General features: G+C 43.1%; 1 protein-coding gene across 2 annotated transcripts in view; it reads right to left on the minus strand.

Annotated features, from left to right (window-relative positions):
- Window positions 1-1,705: 1,705 nt before the first annotated feature.
- The window catches only part of DNAJC1 (DnaJ heat shock protein family (Hsp40) member C1), a 219,476-nt gene continuing 198,223 nt past the window's right edge, over window positions 1,706-22,958 (minus strand). Inside the window, exons 10-12 of one of the 2 annotated variants that reach the window (XM_030321175.1) lie at window positions 6,480-6,528; window positions 4,512-4,972; window positions 1,706-2,066 (exon numbers count right to left, since the gene is read on the minus strand). In XM_030321175.1, the coding sequence (XP_030177035.1) occupies window positions 1,998-2,066; window positions 4,512-4,972; window positions 6,480-6,528 (579 nt within the window). In that variant the 3' untranslated portion in view covers window positions 1,706-1,997. The remainder of the gene's footprint in view (window positions 2,067-4,511; window positions 4,973-6,479; window positions 6,529-22,958) is intronic. The other variant, XM_030321176.1, reaches the window with a different exon arrangement.

The raw sequence follows: 22,958 nt of genomic DNA on the forward strand, positions 1-22,958 counted from the left end.
GAGAGAGACAGAGACAGAGAGAGACAGCGAGAATCCCAAGCAGGCTCCATGCTGATAGCAGGAGCTAGAACTCACGAAACACGAGATCATGACCTGAGCCGAAATCAGGAGTCGGACACTTCACCAGCTGAGCCACCCAGGCGCCGCTGACTTCTTTCTAAAGAAGTAGGCAGAACAGTCATGCGTAGAAAGCCATGCTAGACTTATTTCCTTGAGTCTAGAAAAGAGGCCATTCTGTCTCGGTTGTGCTATCATCGGGCATGTTTGGAGCCCTGTGGGCTGCTCCCCCCCCCGCCCCGGGAGGCCAGGACACTTGTAACGCGGTCTGGGGGTATGTGTGACAGGAACCCCAAGTACTGCAAGTAAGGGGCGCGCTTTCACGCTCACGGACCCACAGACGCTCACGGACCCACAGACCGGCTAAGCTGGACCACCAGGCTGCATGAAAGCCAGGCCTGAAGCCGGACTCAGAGATGAGTGGGTCCCGGGCCCGGAATGAAGCCAGGACGGACTCATTCTCTCCTTTGTTTCCCTCCGTGCACGTTTTACTCGTGCAGACCCCCCCGGTGAACGGGGAGGTGAGCTGTGGCCCGCGACAAATGCAGCGACGGCCCCACGGCTTCGGGAACGAGCCCTGGGGGAGCAGCCGTTGGTGGCGGGGCTGTCCCGGTGGCCTGCAGAGCTCCGGTTCGCTGTCGGGAAGGGTGGCCAGCACGGCCGGGACGACACGGTGACAGCACCGGCCCCCCACCCCCTCCACGCCCGCCTGTCCCCCGGCCCAGGACAGAGCAGTGACCTGACTGGGACGGGGCTGGATGGGGCTGTTTGTGAAAACCAAATGGCCACGGAGCCAGTTAGTTGGTAACCTGCCCTTTTTTTGCATTTCAGTTTCCCTGGTGGCGCGACCTGCGCGGGGGGGGGGGGGGGAGGGGGGTGAACGGTTATGGGACCAGTGGGGCCGCTGCCACCAGACTTTCCTGCAGGAAATGAATCTTATTTCAGTCCTTAGAGAGAAGTGATCTCTTCATAGATGTTTTCTCAAGTCCCTCCCTTACATGTGTCCTCGTGATCGTAATGCTTTCCGAGTTTAGACGGTTCGCACTTAGCAAACCGTGTGCAAGCCCTGACCCGATGACGGGAGCTTTGGAAGGCAGCGTTCGGCGGATGGTGACAGGGCAGCAGAAACCGGCACAGAACAGTGACTTCGGCTGTCGAAAGCCAGGACCAACCTCACGGGTCCCCACCACCTCTCCCGCGTGTCCCACGTGTCCCCTGGAAGGTCTTGCAGTGGGGAACGCGTTCCTCCCAAGCAGCCCGAACTGGAGTAGGCTGCCTTTGTCACCTTGTATCCTTGTTCATCGACACGGAGTTTTCTTCCAGATGCATCTGAGATAACCTCACACTCTTCTCAGCCAGCCGGCTAGCTCAGAAGTGAGCCCGCTTTTCTCCCCAAGCACCTGCCTCCCGCTACCAATGAGCTCGTTAACCCGTGTGCTTTTGACTCACAGAAGCACATTAGGTTTTTTCGGGGTGGGGGGTGTTGGGTGGGGGGAGAGAGACAGTGTGAGCTGTAAGCAGGCTCCACACTCAGCGCAGAGCCCGATGTGGGGCTCGATCCCACAACCCTGGGATCGTGACCTGAGCCACCCAGGTGCCCCAAAGCACATTAAGTTTTAATTCTTACACGTTCGCTCATTTGTTCCTTGAAAATCCTGTACTTGCCGATTGTTAGCACTTTTCAGTTTGTTCGCAGGGAAATAACTTTGCGATGATGAGAGGGAAAATTATCTGTAAAATACCCGAATACTTTTTCTCCTGTAACATAGTCTTTGTTTAAACAATATAGCACAACATTTTAAAAACTTTTTTAATTTTTTTTTTTTTTCACTAAGGCACATGACGTATAGAAAGGTTGAGGTACAAAATGCAAATTTCTGCATAAGACTTTTAAAATAATCGTTTTGGAAAATGAAGGTGAACATCATCTTCCAGAATATTCAGCTTTTAGCTTGTTTTTTCTTTTGGACCAGTTCAACCAGCAACTTGTATCTAGCGATACAGTCTTCCTGCAGGAAGAGAAAAAGAGAGGTGAAACGGTTATTTCCACAGATCAGCGTGAGCGTCGTGGGCTTCAGCCGCGGCCTGTGCGGGGAGGCGGCCTCGTGAGCGTCCGCTCTGCCCACGGCCGGCCTGCAACCGGCTGGACGAGCCCCGCGGCCCTCACGCCCGGGCCCACGCGCACACGCCAGGGCCCCCCGGCCGGGGCCCACGTGCTGCCGGGTGCCCCCGGGCCAGTGGCAGTCCTGTGAGGTGCAGCGTGGGCCGCTGGCGTGAGGGGCCCGTGCTGCTGCGTGTGAGGCACACCACGGGCATCACGATGATGCCTCTCAACTCGCTAACGATAACGAGCAGCTTTCACATTTCCCTGTCATCGCTCGTCTCGTCAGAGCAAGCGGACAACTTGAGGCCGGCCGGCCGCCCTGTTATTCCATCTGGGTTTGCCTCTCCTTAAGGGGCCGTGGGGACCCTCCCGTGGTGGCCGCGTTGGCCCAGCCCCCAGGACCGTGGCGGGGAGTGCGCCGCCCAGATCCTGCCCGTGGCCGTGGCCGCTGGGGGCGAGGAGTCGGGCCTAGAGCAGAGGCGGGCGGTGCCAGGGGGCCTCACGCTCTCCTGTCCATCATGAGGTACTTTCCAGAGTCTGTTCCCGTTTCTGGCTAAGAGATACTCCCCTCCGAGGCGTTGGAAGCCTTCACTAACTTAAGGTCTAGAGCAACATGATCGCTGCTCCCTGGCAGATGCTTCTATCAGCCGGGGACACAGAGTGGGTGCTCATGCTCTTCCTAGGGTTCTAGCTCAGGAGTGGTATGAGGGATGCTTCTAGAAGTGCCTCTCTGGATCCCCAACGATCACGCGCATGGGGTCAGTCTTTAAAATACCAGCCTTTTCTTAATAGCTGTGCTGCCCACTGGCGAGGCCCCGGGCACGATGCGGGGACTTCACCGGGACCACGGCGACCCAGAGCGCTGAGCCGCAGGCCTCAGGCAAAGTCCCCTCCTCCAGGCCCAGCATCGCCAGCGGCTCACAGGCCACGTTTAGGGACTCGCTCCCTAGCAGACGAGTCAGCAGGCCACCTCTCCGGGAACTGGTTCCAATGTCAAGGCTTTAGGGGAACACTTGCGGGACAATAAAAGGGCTGCTCGTGTCTGTTTCAAACGGGAGGGTTTCCAAACCCTGAGGCAGTGAGTTTCTGAATGTTCTATCCTTAGGAATCCACGGTTCCAGCTCCTTCATTTTAAGCCAATGTCAATTCATCACACATGTAGATGCCTGTGTCCTGACAGATGCTAGGGAAATTCAGGGAAAATAATTACTTCTGGCAAACCAGTTGGAGAGGCTGGGAGAATCTGTGTTTCTCAAATAGATCAACTGCTAATGGTTTATTTTTCTCCCCGGGAATTCTCAACTCCATCATTTTAAAGTAGGTGATAGATAACTAGACCTGTACACACGGGGACATTTATGGCCACAAGCTAGATTTTCCAACATCGAATCTCAATTAAAAAAAAATAAGAATGTAAATGAACATCAATGTGCCCAGAGGCTACTGAGTGACAGGCACAGGGGGCAGAAGAGACTCGTTCTTCTGATTTCTCCGCGTTCCTTGGTGCCTCAGACTGAGAGTATAGCGAGGAGGGAAGAAACTCAGGAGACGGTGTGTGTTTCGGGAAAGGCCCGAGTGGGAAAGCTCGCACCGTGAGCCCCGCAGCATGAACTGGCAGACGGAAGGCAAAGGCTGGGGTGAGCGCTGGCTCTCTGTGGGGCACCCCGTCTGCCCGCCTAGCTGGGAACTACCTGTGGGGGTTTGTAAGCAGATGCCGAGAGCCGAAAACGGGGAAAAGACTTAAAGTACAAACAGTCAAGGCTGCAGGGTGGGTTGAATCCTAAATGTCATCCCTGCCCGGGCCCCCACCCCCGCCGCCAGGGCCTCGCCAGTCTGGTGCAGCTGCTGAGTCCAGAGTGATGTGCACTGTGGACCCGATGACCAGCATGACACGGGCCGCCACGCGCTCACCCTGGGGTAAAGGCTCCTCGCAGAGCTGGAGGGAGACCTCCCCCCACTCTGGTTCAAGGGAGCCTCTGCCGGGGGGAGGGCCTGCCGGCCGCCAGGGCTGCTCCCGCTGCCCCAGGGATGAGGGTGCGGCCCAGCCACCCCCGTGCTCCTCTCAAACTGCCAGACTGGGGCGAATGCTCCAGAAGGTTGGCGGGCTTGTTGTGGGTGAAACTTATCCTCTACGCATGGAATTTTCTGAGGAAAACCAACCGGTCTGTACGGTCTCCTTAGAATCTTGACCTCATTCATACACACTAATCAATCCGGTGCACAGACTGACCATGCTCTTAGAAGTGCACCGGACGGTCACGCAGACAGCTGTCGCTAGAGGGGTGTGCGTAAGGTGGGGAATTAGGTGGAGCTGGCCGCGCAGGTCTTGTTCTTCCCCCGCCTCACCCACCTTACTCTTAGACGGGACACATTTGGCTATTTTGTCCCAGCGGTCCGAAGATCCCTTTGGGTACTGCTGTAATGCTAATTCCAGAAGCTTCTGTTGACTCTGAGTCCATGGCTCCTCGGCAGCACGAGTTCTCTCTTTCTTCTGGCTCTCCTCATCACTGGATTCGTTTTGTTCTGAAATATCGAAGTCCTTCTGCCTCTTTCCTCTGAACTTCTCCTCGGGCTCCACCCTCGTGGCCGCCTCAGGCGGCCTGGCCGTCCTCCGCCTCCGTGGCCGGCTTTCCGGGAGCACTGCCTCCTGCTCGTCGTCATCTTCCTCCTCCTGCTCGTCCTCCTTGTCTTCCTCCCCGGCCTGCCGTGCATCTTCTCGCTGGGTGATGATGTCATCTGGCAAGGCCGTGGCGGCCCTGGTGGGCCGGAGATTCTGGGCTGTTGACTTGAGTTCGGAGAGTCTGACCATTCCTGTGAGGAAGGACACACTTTATCACACAGATGGAAAATGGCAAGGTCAATGCAGGTGACAAGAGTAACAGCGGCTGTCACCAACGCAGCAGTGTGGTAGGCTCTGTGCACCTACGATTCTGCTTAATTTTCACGGTGTTCTAGAAAGATAGGTGTCATTATCCTAATTCTACAGATGGCAAAAATCAGTCTCAGAGAGCAGCAGAGGTGGGATTTGAACCCAGTTCTGTCTGATTCTTTGTCCTTTCCGACGCTCTGAGGGACTGAGGGCCACGTACAGAATCAGGTTGTGGCCAAAGAATGCAAAGTGGCTCTTTGACCCTTTTTTTAATTTTATTTTTTTTCAATGTTGATTTATTTTTGGGACAGAGAGAGACAGAGCATGAACGGGGGAGGGGCAGAGAGAGAGGGAGACACAGAATCGGAAACAGGCTCCAGGCTCCGAGCCATCAGCGCAGAGCCCGACGCGGGGCTCGAACCCACGGACGGCGAGATCGTGACCTGGCTGAAGTCGGACGCTTAACCGACTGCGCCACCCAGGCGCCCCTCTTTGACACTTTTTAGATAAGGAAGGATGTTCTTTACGATCCAGAACTGGGACGACTCGTTCCATTAGCGGAGCTAAAATGGATCTGTCTAAACTCGCGCTGTGCTCACACCATTGTAGGTGAGCCACCGACGCTGTGGGACGTGCTGTCTGCTCCAAGCTGCTTCCAGTGCCACTGTGCCACCACGTTGCCCAGTAAAGAGCAAACGGACTGGCTCTCAGGCGCCATCTCAGGGATGCCCCTGAATGTTCAACCATACGTCTCCTGTTCTGGTCACTTTTTACCCCCCCCCCCCCCGCCCCAATGCTCTAGTAAGATCCCTATCTGTGCCACAGTCTACACCACACTGCCTTTTCCAGAATACAGAGTGCAGGCCTTGCAGGAAGGCCTTTTCACATGGCCTCTCACTGCCCATTTTAGCCTCTGTGCCAACAAAGAATTGTGTTCGCAGAACAGGAATCTGGAGATGCCTTCTTTCCTGAAGCCGGCAGGGCCCCACATTGAATCCCTGCTGGGGACGGCTTTTTGAGATCTCCGGGTTTGCTCACCTGCATTGCTGTCTTTGGGACTTGTATTTAAATTAAGTTAGAAGGTTTTAGGAAGTATTCTCTTCCTGGTTCCAGGCAAACAGTATGGAGACTCTAGCAAAATTCCAGTTAGTCTTGGAGGAAATATATTTTGAGAAATGTGGGTTCTTGGGAAAGCTGCTGGTCTATTCTGAAAGACGGCTCCGTGTGCGTGGGGCTGGCAGGTGGACCGCGTGGGGGAGCCGTGCACCGCGCGTTTGTGTGGCGTCCAGAGGGTTCCCCCCTGCGTGCCCCTCCCCCAGTACTAGCAAAGAACTAGGTTTTTAGGGTTTTTAAACTTATCAGGTCCATCTTAGCACCCACCCTTACGAAAAGGGATTTGTGTGGGAGAAGTCACTTTAGCTCAGTGGGGTGAAGGGGGCACTGACTCACCTGGGGAGCAGGTAACTGAATCCTTCAGTTGCTTGGCTTTGGTTGTCACCTGTTCCAAAATATAAAGGCAACGAAATCTTACTTTCCACATATCTCTTGTAGGTCAAGTGACCTATTTCACGCAAGGTCCATGTGAACGAACCGGGTTTACTGAATCTTCGGCCTAGAAGGACCCTCGTTCATCCATCCACTCTTTAGTTAAGCAACAAGGAAACTTTTGTTTGAGTATCATAAACGGTGGAGAAATTCAACGAATGTTTTAACATAAAAGTCTGTCTTTTCTTTGCATTCAAGAAACCACAAGAGCATAGTAGGCTAACACTAGAAGAGCAGGAAGAAGAAAATACTTCCTAACACAAGGCCCACGAGACGTACGTACACGAGTGAGGGGCCACAGAAAGAGTTTCGTTCAGTCGCTGTTACTTCTTTGTTCTCTGTATAAATGGTATCACATCATTTGTCTCGTTCTATACCTTGCTTTTCATTAACAATGTCTTGGAGATCCACATATGGATTTCTTTTTAAATTGATATAAAACTTACATACAATTCAATATACAGATTTTAAATGTACAATTCAATGGGTTTTGACCCCCCAAAAAAGGACCTATATAACCATTCTAATTCTAATCAAATTATAGAACATTCCTGTTATCCCAGAAAGTTCTCTTCTGCCCTTAAGTTAATCTCTACTCTGCCACTGACAACACTGTTCTGATTTCTTAAAATTCAGGATCAAAATTAATTAAAAAAATTAAAAATGGTTGATTGCCCAATGAATTTTCAATCAAGCCATCCTTTCCCCACTTATTCGAAATGTTAACTTTAGGGGCACCTGGGTGGTTCAGTTGATTAAGCATCTGACGTTGGCTCAGGTCATGATCTAGCGGTTTGAGTTCGAGCCCCGCGTCGGGCTCTGTGCTGACAGCTCAGAGCCTGGAACCTGCTTCGGATTGTGTCTCCCTCTCTCTCTGCCCCTCCCCTGCTCACGCTCTGTCTCCCAAAATAATAAATGAACATTAAAAAAATTAAAAAGAAATGTTAACTTTATTAAAATGAGTGCCACTGTATACGTGAACTATTTTTCTACACTTTGTATTCTATCCCATTAATGCATGCATATTCTTGAATCAATGTTTCGCTGCTTTAATGAGATTTGAAAATAAAACCTCAGAAAGCCTGATTGCTAAGAACTCAGGTAGACTCATCTTGGTCCCACCTCTTCTTAGCTGGGTGATCTTAAGCAATTTCCAATCCTTTCTCTGTGTCAAGAATTACCCTCTGTAGTATGTGGATAATGCTAGTAATACCATTTGCCTATTAGGTTTTAAATTTGAAATAAGCTCTTAGCAGGATACCGAGCAGATATTCAAGTCTCAGTAAATACTACCTATTATAATTGACATGGGTCATTTGTTTTTCATTCATACAAAGGACAGAATTAGAGAAAATATTTAAAGCCACTTAGAAACACTCTTCAATTTTATTCCCTACCTTCCTCTCTTTCCAGATGACCTTGTTTCTTATTTAATGTGAGAAAAAAGGAAGTTCTCCAACATGAGTCTCCTTGCCTTCCAACTTTCTCAACTCAAAATTCTGATTACATCACTTTATATCCTTCCTATCTTTTATCCCAAATCAAAGAAATTATCTTCCTTCCTCTTGAATTTTCCCAGAACTATGCTCCATCTATTAATTTCCTTTGCATTCTTTCTTTTTCTTTTTTTAACGTTTATTTACTTTTGAGAGAGAGGGAGAGACAGAGTGTGAGCGGAGGGAAGGGCAGAGAGAGACACACACAGAATCTGAAGCAGGCTCCAGACTCTGAGCTGTCAGCACAGAGCCCGATGCGGGGTTCGAACTCACGAACTGTGAGACCATGACCTGGGCTGAAGTTGGACGGTTACCGACTGAGCCACCAGGGTGCCCCTAATTGCCTTTGCTTTCATCTTCACCTTCTCCCTGTCCGTCAGCTGTGTCCCATGATTCTTCACGCTGAGCTCAAGTGGCCTCCACTCCAGAAGGTGATCTTCCCTTAAGCTGTCTTTTCTACTCCCTTTGACTTTCTCTTTCTCTGAATGTTCCTTCACTGCCCATCCCACACCCCCACCCCATATAATGCTCAACATTCCATCCTTGCCATTCATATGTTCTTTCCATTTTCTCCGTTGGTATCTCATGCCACAGGTTCAGTAACACTTTTGAAAAGGAATGATTAACCTGTATGTCTAGCCCTGACCTCTTCCTTGGAGTGGCAGTATAACAGAATTGACCACATAGCAACAATGGGTCATCAGATCGAAAGGGCCTTCATCTACATAGCAATAAGCTTTCTTTGTACCAAGCGTTGTTCTAAGATATGTGTCTGTACAAATATTCCTCACAGCAGCCGCAGTAGGTAGGTATGTAATATTACCCCCATTGTACAGAATCCGAGGCTCACAGGGCATAGAGAACATACGCAAGATTAAAAGGCTGACGGGTAGCTGAACACAGACAAGTTGGGTTCTGAAATCTTGTCTCTTAGTCCCTGTAACATGCTGCCTTTGGAATCCAAATCTCTTGCTGTATAGATGAGGACATGGGCGATGCTCTCCTTCCGCTCTGCTACGTGACTGCCCTCTTTAACTGCCACTGAATCTCTTATTTAGCGATCTCCTAGTTCCTCAAACCAAACTAACCGACTTGTCTGCTTTTGCTTCCTTTTCTTGATAGAACTGTCATCCCAGTCACCCAGGCTCACGACCCGGGTCCAGTTGTGGACCTTTGCCTCCCGCCCCCGCCAGCTGCTACACTCTCCACAATGTCAACCCCGTCTGTTCCCTGCTCACAAATCACACCTCCTCTCTTAGTTCTTCATTCTCCCGTGGCTGGACGAATGTAACAGCCTTCTAAATGGACTCCTACTTACCAATAATTTTTATAGATTAATACCCCTAAAGCAGAGTTCTGATCAGATTCCTTTCATGGCGCATCACTGATTATGTAACGTTTAATTCTTAACCTGACATGCAAAGAGATCCACAGTTTGTGGTCTGTTCTCTTTCCTGTGGTAGCTTTCCTTTGAGCAGAACTGAATAATTAATGCTCCCCCAGACAGAAATTTCCCTACCCTGTACTTTTTGCCATCCTTAACATTGCCTGACACGATTTTCCTTTCTTCATCAACCCTCCCCTTAAATATCTATCTCTCTAGAGCCAAACCATCCTTCAAGGTACTCTCAGGTGTAACTTTCTTCTTGAAGACTTCCTGGTGTTCACTACCAGGGTGACCAACTCTGGTGACAATCCTGCTTCTCTCTCAATTTCTATTGTGTTTTTTAAAGATTTAATTATCTTTTTCTCTTTCGTCACATAGTTCTATGAATTTTATTTATTTATTAAACTTATTTGAGAGAGAGAGAGAGAGAGAGAGAGAGAGAATGAGTTCGAGCAGGGGAGGGGCAGAGAGAGAGGGAGAGAGAGTCCCAAGCAGGCTTCACATCCTCAGCGCAGAGCCCATTGTGGGGCTAGATCTCACAAACCTGCGAGATCATGACCTGAGCTGAAATCAAGAGTCAGACGCTTGACTGAGCTACTGAGGCACCCTAAACACACTCAGAGGTTCAAGTAACTACCACCACATCTAAGATGTGAGATAATTCTTTTTTTTCTTGGACTTGTTTTTTTTTTTTTTTTTTCAACGTTTTTATTTTTTATTTTTGGGACAGAGAGAGACAGAGCACGAACAGGGGAGGGGCAGAGAGAGAGGGAGACACAGAATCGGAAACAGGCTCCAGGCTCTGAGCCATCAGCCCAGAGCCCGACGCGGGGCTCGAACTCCCGGACCGCGAGATCGTGACCTGGCTGAAGTCGGACGCTTAACCGACTGCGCCACCCAGGCGCCCCTCTTGGACTTGTTTTCTTAACAAAGCATTTTGGAGATTATTACAGAATAGTACACAAAGATCTCCTTTTTTTTTTTTTTTAAATAGCTTAACTGAAATGTAATTCACATACCACACAATTCACTCACTTGAAGTGACAATTCAGTGGTTTTAGTATATTGGTATGTATAACCATCATCATGGCCAACGTCAGAACATTTTTATCACATCAGAAAGAAGTGCAGTACCCTGTAGGTACCGTCCTCCGTTCTCCCCCTCCTACCCCGTCGCTCAGCAAGCAATAAACAACCATAAATCTACTTTCTGTCTCCATAGATGTTCCTGTTCTGGACTTTCATATGGATGGAATCATATCATGTATAGATTTTTTTGTGGCTGGCTTCTTTCCCTTAGGGTAATGTTTTCCAGGTTCATCCACGTTGTAGTATATATGAGTACTTCATTCCTTTTTGCTGAATAATATTCCACTGTATGAATATACACATTTTGTTTATCCATTCATCATTTGATAAACATTTGTGTTGTTTTAGTCTTTCTGGCTATTATGAATAATGCTGCTGTAAACATTTGTGGATATGTTTTTGCTTGGGCAAGCTGTTTTCATTTATCTTGGGTATATACCTAGGAGTGGAACTGTGGAGACATATGGTAATTCTATGTTTAACTTTTTGAGGAGCTGCCATACTGTTTTCCAATATGGCTGTACCATTTTATATTTACATCAGCAGTGTATGATGCTTCTGATTTTTCTACATCTTGGCAAACATTTGTTATTATCCAACTTTTTGATTCTAGCCATCTTAGTGGGTGTGAAGTAGTATCTTGTGCTTTTGATTTGCATTTCCCTAACGACTAATGATATTGAGCATTTTTTCATTGGCCGTTTTTATAACTTCTTTGGAGAAATGTCTATTCAGATCCTTTCTCCACTTTTTAAAAAATTTGGGTGATTTCGCTTATTATTTAGTTGTAAAGAGCTCTTTATATATTTTGGATAAAAGCCCTTTATCAGATAAATGATTTGCAAATATTTTCTCCCATTCTGTGGGTTATCTTTGTACTTTCTTAATGGTGTCCTGTGAAGCATGGAGTTTTTAGTTCTGATGAGGTTCAATTATGGTTTTATAATTTTATAGACAGGGGATATTTTTCCACTTCTTTTGAACCTCAATTTCTTTCAACAGTGTTTTGTCATTTTCAGAGTTTGTCCTCCTTTTGTTAAATTAATACCTAAGTATTTTATTCTTTGTGATGCTATTATATGAATGAAATTACTTTATTAATTTAACTTTTAGGCTGTTCACTGCAGGTTTATAAAAATAAAACTGATTTTTGCATATTGATATGTATCCTCCGATCTTTACTGAAGTCATTAGTTCCAATAGTTTTTTTTTTTTAGTGAATTCCTTAGGATTTTGTATCTATAAAATCATGTCATCGGCAGACAGGGATACTTTACTTCCTTTTCAATCTTATTTTTTTTTCTGCCTGACTTCCTTGACTAGACCTGTAGTTCAATGTTGAAAAAAGTGGTGAGAGCGGTCATCCTTGTCTTCTTTCTTATCAGGAAAACATCCCCTCTTACACCAGTAAGCTGATGTTAACTGTGGGTTTTAGTAGACACTCTCAGGTCGAGGTATTCTCTTTTATTCCTAATTTGGTGAGTGTTTTTATCATGCAAGGGTGCTGGCTTTTGTCATATGCTTCTATTGAGATGATTTGTGCTATTTGCTTTTTTATTCTATTGATACCGTGTCTTTAATAGTTGATTTTCAGCTGTTGAATCACCTTTGCATTTCCTGACTTAAACCCTACTTGATCAGGGTATCAGATTATTTTTATAAGTTGCTGGATTTAGTTTGCTGTATTTTGTCTAGGATTTTTGCATTCATACTCATAAAAAATTCGTCTACAGTTTTCTTGTAATTTTCTGGTTTGGTACAAGGCTAATAGTGGCTTCATAAAATGAGTTGGGAAGTATTCACTCTCTTCTATTTTTTTTTTTTAATGTCTATTTTTGAGAGAGAGAGAGAGAGAGAGAGCGAGCGCATATGCGCACTAGTAGGGGAGGGGCACGGAGAGAGGGAGACACAGAATCTGAAGCAGGCTCCAGGCTCTGAGCTGTCAGCACAGAGCTCAACACAGGGCTCAAAATCATGACCTGAGCTGAAGTCAGAGGCTCAACCAACTGAGCCACTCAGGTGCCCCCACTCTCTTCTATTTTTAGAAGATTTTGTAAAGTACTAGTATTGTTTAAATTGGTAGAATTCAGTGGTGAAGCCATCTGGATCTGGGCTTTTCTTTGTAGGTAGGTATTTTAAGTACTTGTTCACTTTCTACACTTGCTATGATTTCAATTGTCTATTTCTTCTTGATTCAGTTTTAATAGTTTGTCTTTCTAGGAATTTGTCCATTTCACCAATATCTATTAGAAAAATAGATATCTGGAGCACCTGGGTAGCTCAGTCGGTTAAGCATCTGACTCTTGATTTCTGCTCAGGTCATGATCTCACAGTTTGTGAGTTCCAGCCCCACATCGGGCTCTGAGCTGACAGTGCGGATCCTGCTTGAGATTCTCTCTCTCTCTGCCCCTCTCCTGCTCATGCTCGCTCTCTTTCAAAATAAATAAGTAAAAAAGCATTAAAAAATAGGTATATAGGGGCGCCTGAGTGGCTCAGTCGGTTGAGCGTCGACTTCAGCTCAGGTCACGATCTCGCGGTCCGTGAGTTCGAGCCCCGCGTCAGGCTCTGGGCTGATGGCTCGGAGCCTGGAGCCTGCTTCCGATTCTGTGTCTCCCTCTCTCTCTGCCCCTCCCCCGTTCATGCTCTGTCTCTGTCTCAAAAATAAATAAACATTAAAAAAAAATAGGTATATAATGTCTTGGCATATACTTGTTCCTGGTATAGTATTCCTTTACAAAGCCCTTTTTATTTCTATAAAGTTGGTAGTAATGTCCTTTTTCTCATTTCTGATTGATTCTAGCAGTTTGAGTCCTTTCTTCCCCTGTTGGTCAATCTAGCTAAATGTCAATTTTATTACTATTTCCAAAGCATCAACTTTGAATTCACTGATTTTTCTCTGTTGATTCTCTAGTCTCTAATTTCTGCTCTACTGGTTATTTCCTTTCCTCTGCTTGTTTTAGGTGTAGTTTGTTATTTTTCCAGTGCCTTAAGGTAGAAGGGTAGATTTGGGATCTTTCTTCTTTCTTAATAAAGGCATTTAAAGCTATAAACTTCCCTCTACGCACTGCATTAGCTGCATTCCCTAAGTTTTGGTGCATTAGGTCTTCATTTTCATTCATGTTAAGAATTTTGATTCCCCTTGTAATTTCTTCTTTGACTCATTGGTTATTTAGGAGTCTGCTGTTTAATTTTGTCATATTTGTTGATGTTCCCACTCCCCCCCCCCCCCCCCGTTAACTTATTTCTAATTTCATTCCTTTGGGATCAGAAAACATATTTTGCATTATTTCCATCCTTTTAAACTCATTGAGGTTTGTTTGACCTAGCATACAGCCTGTCCTAGAAAATGTTTTATGCATCCTTGAGAAGAACATATATTCTCTTGCTGAATAAAGTGTTCTAGAGATATCTTTTAGGTCTAGTTGGTTTGTTGTATCGTTCAAATCTTCATTGTTGATCTTCTCTCTAGTTCTACTCACTATTGAAAGTGGGGGTATTAAAGCTTCCAATCATTGAATTGTCTCTTTTCCTTCCTCCCTCCCTCCCTCCCTTTCCTTCTCTCCCTTTCATTTTTTGTTATTTTTAGGTAATCTCTACACCCAACATGGAGCTTGAACTCACGACCCGAGATCAAGAGTTGTACACTTTTGTGACTGAGCCAGCCAGGCACCCCCATGGCTCATCATATTTGTTGAAAACTGAACGTTTAGATAATATATGGTGGCATTTCTGGTTACTGGTCTTCCCTTACTCTACTCCCCACCCCCTCGATTATACTTGTTATTTGCATGTTTGTTCATTGGATGGCTCGATTATTTTAGTGAAGTCTATGCCCCTCTGTCCCCTGTGTTAAGCCTCTAATGTTGTTCCTCAGGGAGGTGCAGGTATGGATAGGCCCAGTAATTCTGGATGAGAGTGGTATTTGTAGGACTCCTCTTCTCTTTACCTGACCACACCGAGCTGTTAAAAACCACTAATTGCTGACAGATGCTCTACTGTTTACAAGATGCCCTGGTGCATAAATTGCTCTACAAACAAGTGAAATCAAATTGTGGCTCCTTTGAAGGAAAGTTTCTGAGGTCAGTGTTTCATATTTGTTTTGACCTCGGGAGGGCTCCTCCAAGAGAATGTATTCATGAGTGGGTTTGAGCATACATGGTTAGTTACTCCTTGTGCTGAGAGAATTCTGAATACAGTATATATCAAAATCTGGCCTGTCTACCACAGAAAACAAATAGCTGCTATAATCTGAGTCCTTTAAATCCTTAGCATCTAACAATGAAACTAATGGGATGTCACCACAGTTATCTTTGAACCATATTTTTCTCCCACTTAAAAGGCAACTTAGAACTTATTAGAAAAAAGCAAAGCACAACTGTGACTTTTCCAGTTCTATGTGGTAAAGGAGTTCCTTTAATATTCTAGCCTCTTTGTCAAGTTCACATTTCCTGGTGTCATTAAACAGTTGTATGACAATGATTACAGCAATGATCCCCTTTCCTTGAGAATTTCTCTTCATTGGCCTTTGTCTCAGGAGAAAACATGTATATGGCAATAATCACAAAATAATTGTTTTGGGGGCAAGTGTGGCATCCTCAGCATATTATTTATGATTCTAAGCAGATAAAGATGTTTCTAAACCAGTGATGGTCTAATATAAAGCTTAAAGGCCAGGATGTCCCTGGGTATGACAGTAGGTCACCTCAGGAAAGTCAGATTATCTTTCAGTGACCATGGTCATCGCTGAATCCAATTTTCCCCTATGGATCTAGATGACTTCAATTCCATGGATGTCAATTTACTGTTTTGTTTAGGTACAGCTGACAAAACTGTACTAAAATTGTAAGATGTTCACAGTGCACATGATAATTTTGTATTTATATCCACCGTGAAAGAATTTCCCCCATTGAGTTAATTAACCATATTCATCACCTCATGTATTGACTTATTTTTGGTGAGAACATTTAAGTTCTACTCTCTTAGCAAGTTCTAATTATTACCACAGTGTTGTCAACTATAGTCACCATGTTATACATTAGATCCTCAGACCCTATTCAGCTTATAATTGAAAGTTCTTATCCTTTTACCATCCTCTCCCTATTTTCCCCACCCTCTAGCCCCTGGCAACTACTTTTCTATGATTTGTTTCTATGAGTTTGACTATTTTTTTGGCTAGATCATATTCCTGTGTGTGCGTGTGTCTTTATGTATTTGTATGTGTATATACATACATATATATAAAATCACATTTTCATTATCTATTCATCTGAAAGACACTTAGGTTGTTTCTGTACCTTGGCTAATTGTGAATATTGCTGCTATGAACATGGAATATGGTTATCTCATCGAGATCATGATTTACCTTCTTTGGATAGATAGCCAGAAGTGGGACTGCCGAATCATATGGTAGTTCTATTTTTCTAAAAAAATATCCAGGTGACTTTTTGTAATGTTTATTTGTTTTTTATGTGGGGGCAGAGAAAGGAAGAAAGAGAGAATGCCAAGTAGGCTCCATGCTATCAGCACAGAGCCCAACACAGGGCTCAAACTCATAAACCCTGAGGTCATGACCTGAGTTGAAATCAAGAGTGGAGTGCTTGACCAACTGAGCTGCCCAGTGACCTTGGTAATTCTATTTTTAATTTTTTGAGGAACGTACCAGTTTATGTTTCCACCAACAGCGTACAAGTGTCCTCGTTTCTCCACATCTTCACCAGCATTATCTCTTTATTTTTTTTTTTTTTGCTCTTGCATTATAAGAGTTCCTTATATATTTAAATATTAACCTCTTATTGGATATGTGGTTTACAGAGTATTTCCTTCAATTCCATAGGTTTCTTTTCCATGTTGTTGATGGTTTTCTTGCTATGCAGGTTTTAGATTTGATGTAGTCCCACTTGTTTACTTTTGCTTTTGTTGCTTTGCTTTTGGTGCCAAATCCAAAAAAATCATCACTAAAATTAATGTCAATGGGATTACCCCCCAGTGTATTCTTCTAGGAGTTTTAGGGTTTCAGGTCTTCAAGTTCTTAATCCATTTTGAGTTGATTTTTGTGTAGGGGGTCCAATTTCATTCTTTTCCATGTGCTGTCCAGTTTACCAGGCACCATTTATTGAAGGGACTGCCCTTTCTCATTGTATATTCTTTGCCAAAGATTAGTTGACCATATATGTGTGGGTTTATTTGTAGCCTCTACCCTGTTCTGTTAATCAGTTTGTCTGTTTCTATGCTAGTACCATATTGTTTTGATTACTACAGCTTTGTAATATAGTTTAAAACTGAAAGTGTGATGCCTCCAGCTTTGTTCTTCTCAAAATTATTTTGGCTACTGGTGGTCTTTTGGGGTTCCATACTGATTTTAGGATTGTTTGTTCTATTTCTGTGAAGAATGCCAGTGGAATTTTGATAGGGAGTATATTGGATCTGTAGATTGCTTTGGGTAGTATGGGCCTTTTAACAATATTATTTCTTCCAATTCATGAGTACAGAATATATCTCCATTTATTTGTGTCCTCTTTGATTTCTTTCATCAATGTCTTGTAGTTTTCAGCATGCAGGTCTTTTGTCTCCTTTGTTAAATTTATTCCTAGTATTTTACTTTTTTGATGCTATTGTAGATGGAATTGTTTTAAGTTCTCTTTCTGACAGTATGTTGTTCATATACAGATATTTTGTTTACTGATTTTGTATCGTGAAAATTTACTGAAATAGTTGATTGGTGGAGTTGGTTGGTTGATTGGTTGATTGGTGGACTCCATTTTTTGGTGGAGTCCTCAGGGTCTTCTATATATAATATCATGTCATCTGCAGAGATGACATTGGAGGTGACATGGCCATCACCAAGTCTCTCTCTCTCCTTTAGAGCTGGATGACTTCAATAGCACATGTGCGTATTTAGTCTTGAATGTTTAGTGTTATTATTCTCACATATTCCATAATGAAAATTTCAGTTACTCATTCTGCTTTTATATCATGTGCAATTGTAGAAGACGTAGTCTCGTGCTCTCTCTCAAAAATAAACAAACATTAAAAAAAATTATACATGTGTTTTAACAGTTACATGGATTGTAGAATTGTAGGAAAATTTGTTTTCCCATGTTCTGATTCCAAGTAGGAAACATTTTATAATCCTTCTTCTTAATATAGCTATGGCTAAATTTATCTTTAAAATTCTTATGAAATAGGGGCTCTACAATCAAATCTGGGACATATGGCATAGGTTGGGATGGATGAAAAAAATCCAAAATAGGTTTTATTCCTTCTAGTGAAAACACTGATGAAAGTGAAGGAAAATTAAAATAGTAAAATGCAAATTTTATTCCATAAGGTACAATTAGGATCAGAAGAGTATAAATATGCCACCATGTAACTCTCAATATACAGAAGAATTTTCCAATTTTCTGAGCTATATAAAGTGTATCCTCAATTCCTGGCATCTTCAGATAACTCAGAAAATAAATGATGACTACTAGTGATAATCTCAAATCCTATTTTTCAAATTCTGGCTGATTTGATGACATTTTAAGTATTACTCTAATATTAAAAATTGTGTAACTGAAGTTCATATTTTCATTCGGTTGTATTTAATTTTGGCCAACTCTCTAATATGAACTGAGCACTCATTGTAACTGAGAACTACTGTACCTTTCAAGTACAGAGGGCACTCTGTTATCTGAACATTAAATAAACTACCTGAGAATGTTTCCCACTGAGAAAGCAGTGTTCATTCTTTTATCTTTATTTATTTTTTAATGTTTATTTTTAAATATAATTTATTATCAAGTTGGCTAACATACAGTGTATACAGTGTGCTCTTGGTTTTGAGGGTAGATTCCCCTGATTCATCACTTACACACAACACCCAGTGCTCATTCCAACACATGCCCTCCTCAATGCGCATCACCCATTTTCCCCTCTACCCTGCTCCCCCCACCCATCCACCCTCAGTTTGGTCCCTGTATTTAAGAGTCTCTTATGGTTTGCCTCCCTCCCTCTCTGTTTGTAACTATTTTTTTCCCTTTCCCTTCCCCCATGTTCTTCTGTTAAGTTTCTCAAGTTACACATACGAGTGAAAACATATGATATCTGTCTTTCTCTGACTGACTTATTTCACTTAGCATAATACCCTCCAGTTCTATCCACGTTGCTGAAAATGGCAGGATTTCATTCTTTCTCATTGCCAAGTAGTATTCATATACACATATATATTCAATATATTCATATTCATATATATGTACATATATACATATATATATGTGTATATATATATATATATATACAAATATATACACGCACATATATATGTATACACACCACATCTTCTTAATCCATTCATCAGTTGATGGACATTTAGGTTCTTTCCATAATTTGGTTGTTGTTGAAAGTGCTGCTGTAAACATTGGGGTACACATGCCCCTATGAATCAGCACTCCTGTATCCTTTGGTTAAATTCCTAGTAGTGCTATTGCTGGGTCATAGGGTAGTTCTATTTTTAATTTTTTGAGGAACCTCCACACTGTTTTCCAGAGTGGCTGCACCAGTTTGCATTCCTACCAACAGTGGAGGGTTCCCATTTCTCCACATTCTTGCCAGCATCTGTTGTTTCCTGAATTGTTAATTTTAGGCACTCTGACTAGTGTAAGATAGTATCTCAGTGTGGTTTTGATTTGTATTTCCCTGATGATGAGTGATGCTAAGCATCTTTTCATGTGTCTGTTGGCCATCTGGATGTCTTCTTTGGAAAAGTGTCTGTTCATGTCTTCTGCCCATTTCTTTCCATTTTCAATCCGAACAACTGGACTGTTTTTCAGGTGCTGAGTTTGGTAAGTTTCCTTATAGATTTTGGATACTAATCCTTTATCCGATATGTCATTTGCAAATATCTTTTCCCATTCTGTTGGTTGCCTTTTAGTTTTGTTGATTGTTTCCTTTGCAGTGCAGAAGCTTTTTATCTTGATGAGGTCCCAATAGTTGATTTTTGCTTTTAATTCCCTTGTCTTTGGAGACGTGTCCAGCAAGAAATTGCTGTGGCTGAGGTCAAAGAAGTTGTTGCCTATTTTCTCCTCTAGGGTTTTGATGGTTTCCTATTTCACATTTAGGTCTTGTATCCATTTTGAGTTTATTTTTGTGTATGGTAAGAAAGTGGTTCAGTTTCATTCTTCATGTTGCTGTCTAGTTCTCCCAGCACCATTTGCTAAAGAGACTGTCTTTTTTCCATTGGATACTCTTTCCTGCTTTGTCAAAGATTAATTGGCCATACATTTGTGGGTCCAATTCTGGGTTCTCTATTCTATTCCATTGGTCTATGTGTCTGTTTTTGAGCCATACCATACTGTCTTGATGATCACAGTTTTGTAGTAGAGGCTAAAGTCTGGGATTGTGATGGCTCCTGCTTTGTTTTGCTTTTTCAGCATTACTTTGGCTATTTAGGGTCTTTTGTGGTTCCATGCAGATCTTAGGATTTTTTTTGTTCTAGCTTTGAGAAGAATGCTGGTGCAATTTTGATTGGGATTGCATTGAATGTATAGATAGCTTTGGGTAGTATTGACACTTTACAACACTTATTCTTCCAATCCATGAATATAGAATGTTTTTCCATTTCTTTGTGTCTTCTTCAATTTCCTTCATTAGTTTTCAGCATACAGATCTTTTACATCTTTGGTTAGGTTTATTCCTAGGTATTTTATGGTTCTTGGTGCAATTGCAAATGGGATCGAGTTCTTGATTTCTCCTTCTGTTGCTTCATTATTGGTGTATAGAAATGCAACTGATTCTGTACATTGATTTTATATCCTGTGACTTTGCTGAACTCATGTATCAGTTCTAGCAGGTTTTTGGTGGAGTCTTTTGGGTTTTCCATGTAGAGTATCATGTCATCTGTGAAAAGTGAAAGGTTGACTTCTTCTTTGCCAATCTGGATGCCTTTTATTTCACTTTGTTGTCTGATTGCTGAGGCTAGGACTTCCAACACTACGTTAAACAACAGTGGTGATAGTGGACATCCATGTCGTGTTCCTGATTTCAGGGGGAAAGCTCTCAGTTTTTACCCATTGAGGATGATATGAGCTGTGGGTTTTTCATATATGGCTTTTATGATGCTTAGGTATGTTCCTTCTATCCCGACTTTCTTGAGGGTTTTTATTAAGAAAGGATGTTGTATTTTGTCAAATGCTTTTTCTGCATCTATTGACAAGATCATATGGTTCTTATCCTTTCTTTTATCAATGTGATGTATCACATTGATTTGCAAATATTGAACTAGCCCTGCAGCCCAGGAATGAATCCCACTTGGTCATGGTGAATAATTCTTTTTATATGCTGTTGAATTCAATTTGCTAGTATCTTGTTGAGAATTTTTGCATCCATATTCATCAGGGATATTGGAATTCTCCTTTTTTGCGGGGTCTCTGGGAGAAAGAGAGAGAAGGAGAGCACGAGCAGGGGAGGGGCAGAGAGAGAAGATGACACAGAATCTGAAGCAGGCTCCAGACTCTGAGCTGTCAGCATGGAGCCTGATATGGGGCTCAAACTTACAAACTATGAGATAATGACCTGAGCTGAAGTCAGATACTTAACCAACTGAGCCACCCAGGCGCCACTTTTCATTCTTATTATTTCTCCAATGTCTAAATTTTTCTATGTTTTCTCTGGACAGAAAAATATAAGAAATAATAAAAGTGCCCATCTTAACCATTTAAAAAAGAGTGTGTTGTGCTAACTTCCTGATTAGCTTTATAAGTAATGTAGATGTTTTGGTTATTGAGTTGTTGGAAAGCCTTATATATTTTAGAGATTAATTTTTTATCAGATATAAAGTTTGCAAATATTTTCCCTCAGTCTGTAGGTTATCCTTCACTCTTTGAATTGTTTTCTTTGCTGTGCAGAGCTTCTTAGTTTGATATGGTCCCACTTATTTTAGTTCTTGTTGCCTGTGCTTTTGGTATTATATCAATGAAATCAATGCCAAGACCAATGTCATGATGCTTTCCCCTATTCTAAGAGTTTTAGTTTTAGGTCTTATGTTTGACTTTTTAACCCATTTTGAGTTGACTTTTTACATGGTGTAAGAGTCCAGTTTCATTTTTCTGCATGTGGTTATCATGCAGATTCCTAACATCATTGCTGACGAGGCTACTCTTTCCTCGTTGTGTACAGTTGGTATCCTTGTTGAAGATCAGTTAGCTGTATATATGTGTATTTATTTCTGGGCTCTCTATTCTGTTCCATTGTCTGCTCATCATCTTTATGTGAGTACCACACTGTTTTAATTACTGTAGCTTTGTAATATATTTTGAAATCAGGAAGTTTGATGCCTCTAGCTTTGTTCTTCTTTCTCAAGATCGTGTTGGCTACTTGGTGTCCTTTGTAGTTCCATACAAATTTTAGGATTGTTTTTCCTATTTCTGTAAATCAATAAAGCCTTTATAATTAAAAAAATGAGTCAGGTAGGTATATATACACTGATACAGAAAAACATTAAAGGTAACATATTCTGTTTCCTTAGATTTTTAAAAAGAGTTTTAAAAATCAAGGTAATACATGTTCATAGCTTAAAAAAGAAAAGCAGTAACCAACAAGGGCTTACGATGAAAAGCAATGTACCCTACATCCTGAGGCAATAATTTATGTTCACAGTTCTTCTGAAGATTACAGTGTGTGCGTGTGTGTGCATGTGTGTATGCTTTGAGTTAAACTTCTTTTTCCCACCTCTCCCAATAACCCTTGGACCAAACTACCATCATCTTTTGCAAGAACAACTGAAATAGCCTTTTACTTGGCCTGCCTTCACACACTTTCCCTGCTACGGTGTCTTCTCCACAAAGTAGTCAGAATGACCTGTTTAGATCTTGCACTCCTTTACTCAAAATCTTCCAGTGCTGTAACCATCTCAGAGTAAAATCCAGGATCTTTATCCTGGCCAGCAAGGTCCTATATCATCTGGCCCTCCACTGCCTCTTGTCCTCATCTTCTGTAATCCTGTCTACTCACTCTGTCAGCCATACTGGCCTCTATGCTGGACTCTGCACACCCCCCGGAGGTCCTTGGTCTTAAAGCTTTTGTAAGTGCCTTATCCTCTACCTGGAACACTTTTTCTCAGACAACCTTGCTCCTTTACTTGCTTTGTGTCCCTGCTCCTATATTACCTATTTGAGAGACCTTCCTCAGAACCCCACTTTTAATTGCAATTCCCTTCGGTCTCTAACCTCTTAATCTGTTGTATATATATATATATTTTTTTATCTTGTCACTATCTACAATTTTCCTTTTACTCCATCCCCAGGTTCTTTCCACTGTGCTTTGCCACCATCTTTGGGACTATTGTCTTTGCCTGCAAGGTTGTAGCTTGGCTGCAGGCAAATTTTGTATTTCAGCGCAGTAGAAGGGAAAAGTGAATAAGAGCTCCTATGAACA

This window comes from Lynx canadensis, chromosome B4 (assembly GCF_007474595.2).
Source record: "Lynx canadensis isolate LIC74 chromosome B4, mLynCan4.pri.v2, whole genome shotgun sequence".
In the NCBI taxonomy this organism is placed as follows: Eukaryota; Metazoa; Chordata; class Mammalia; order Carnivora; family Felidae; genus Lynx; species Lynx canadensis.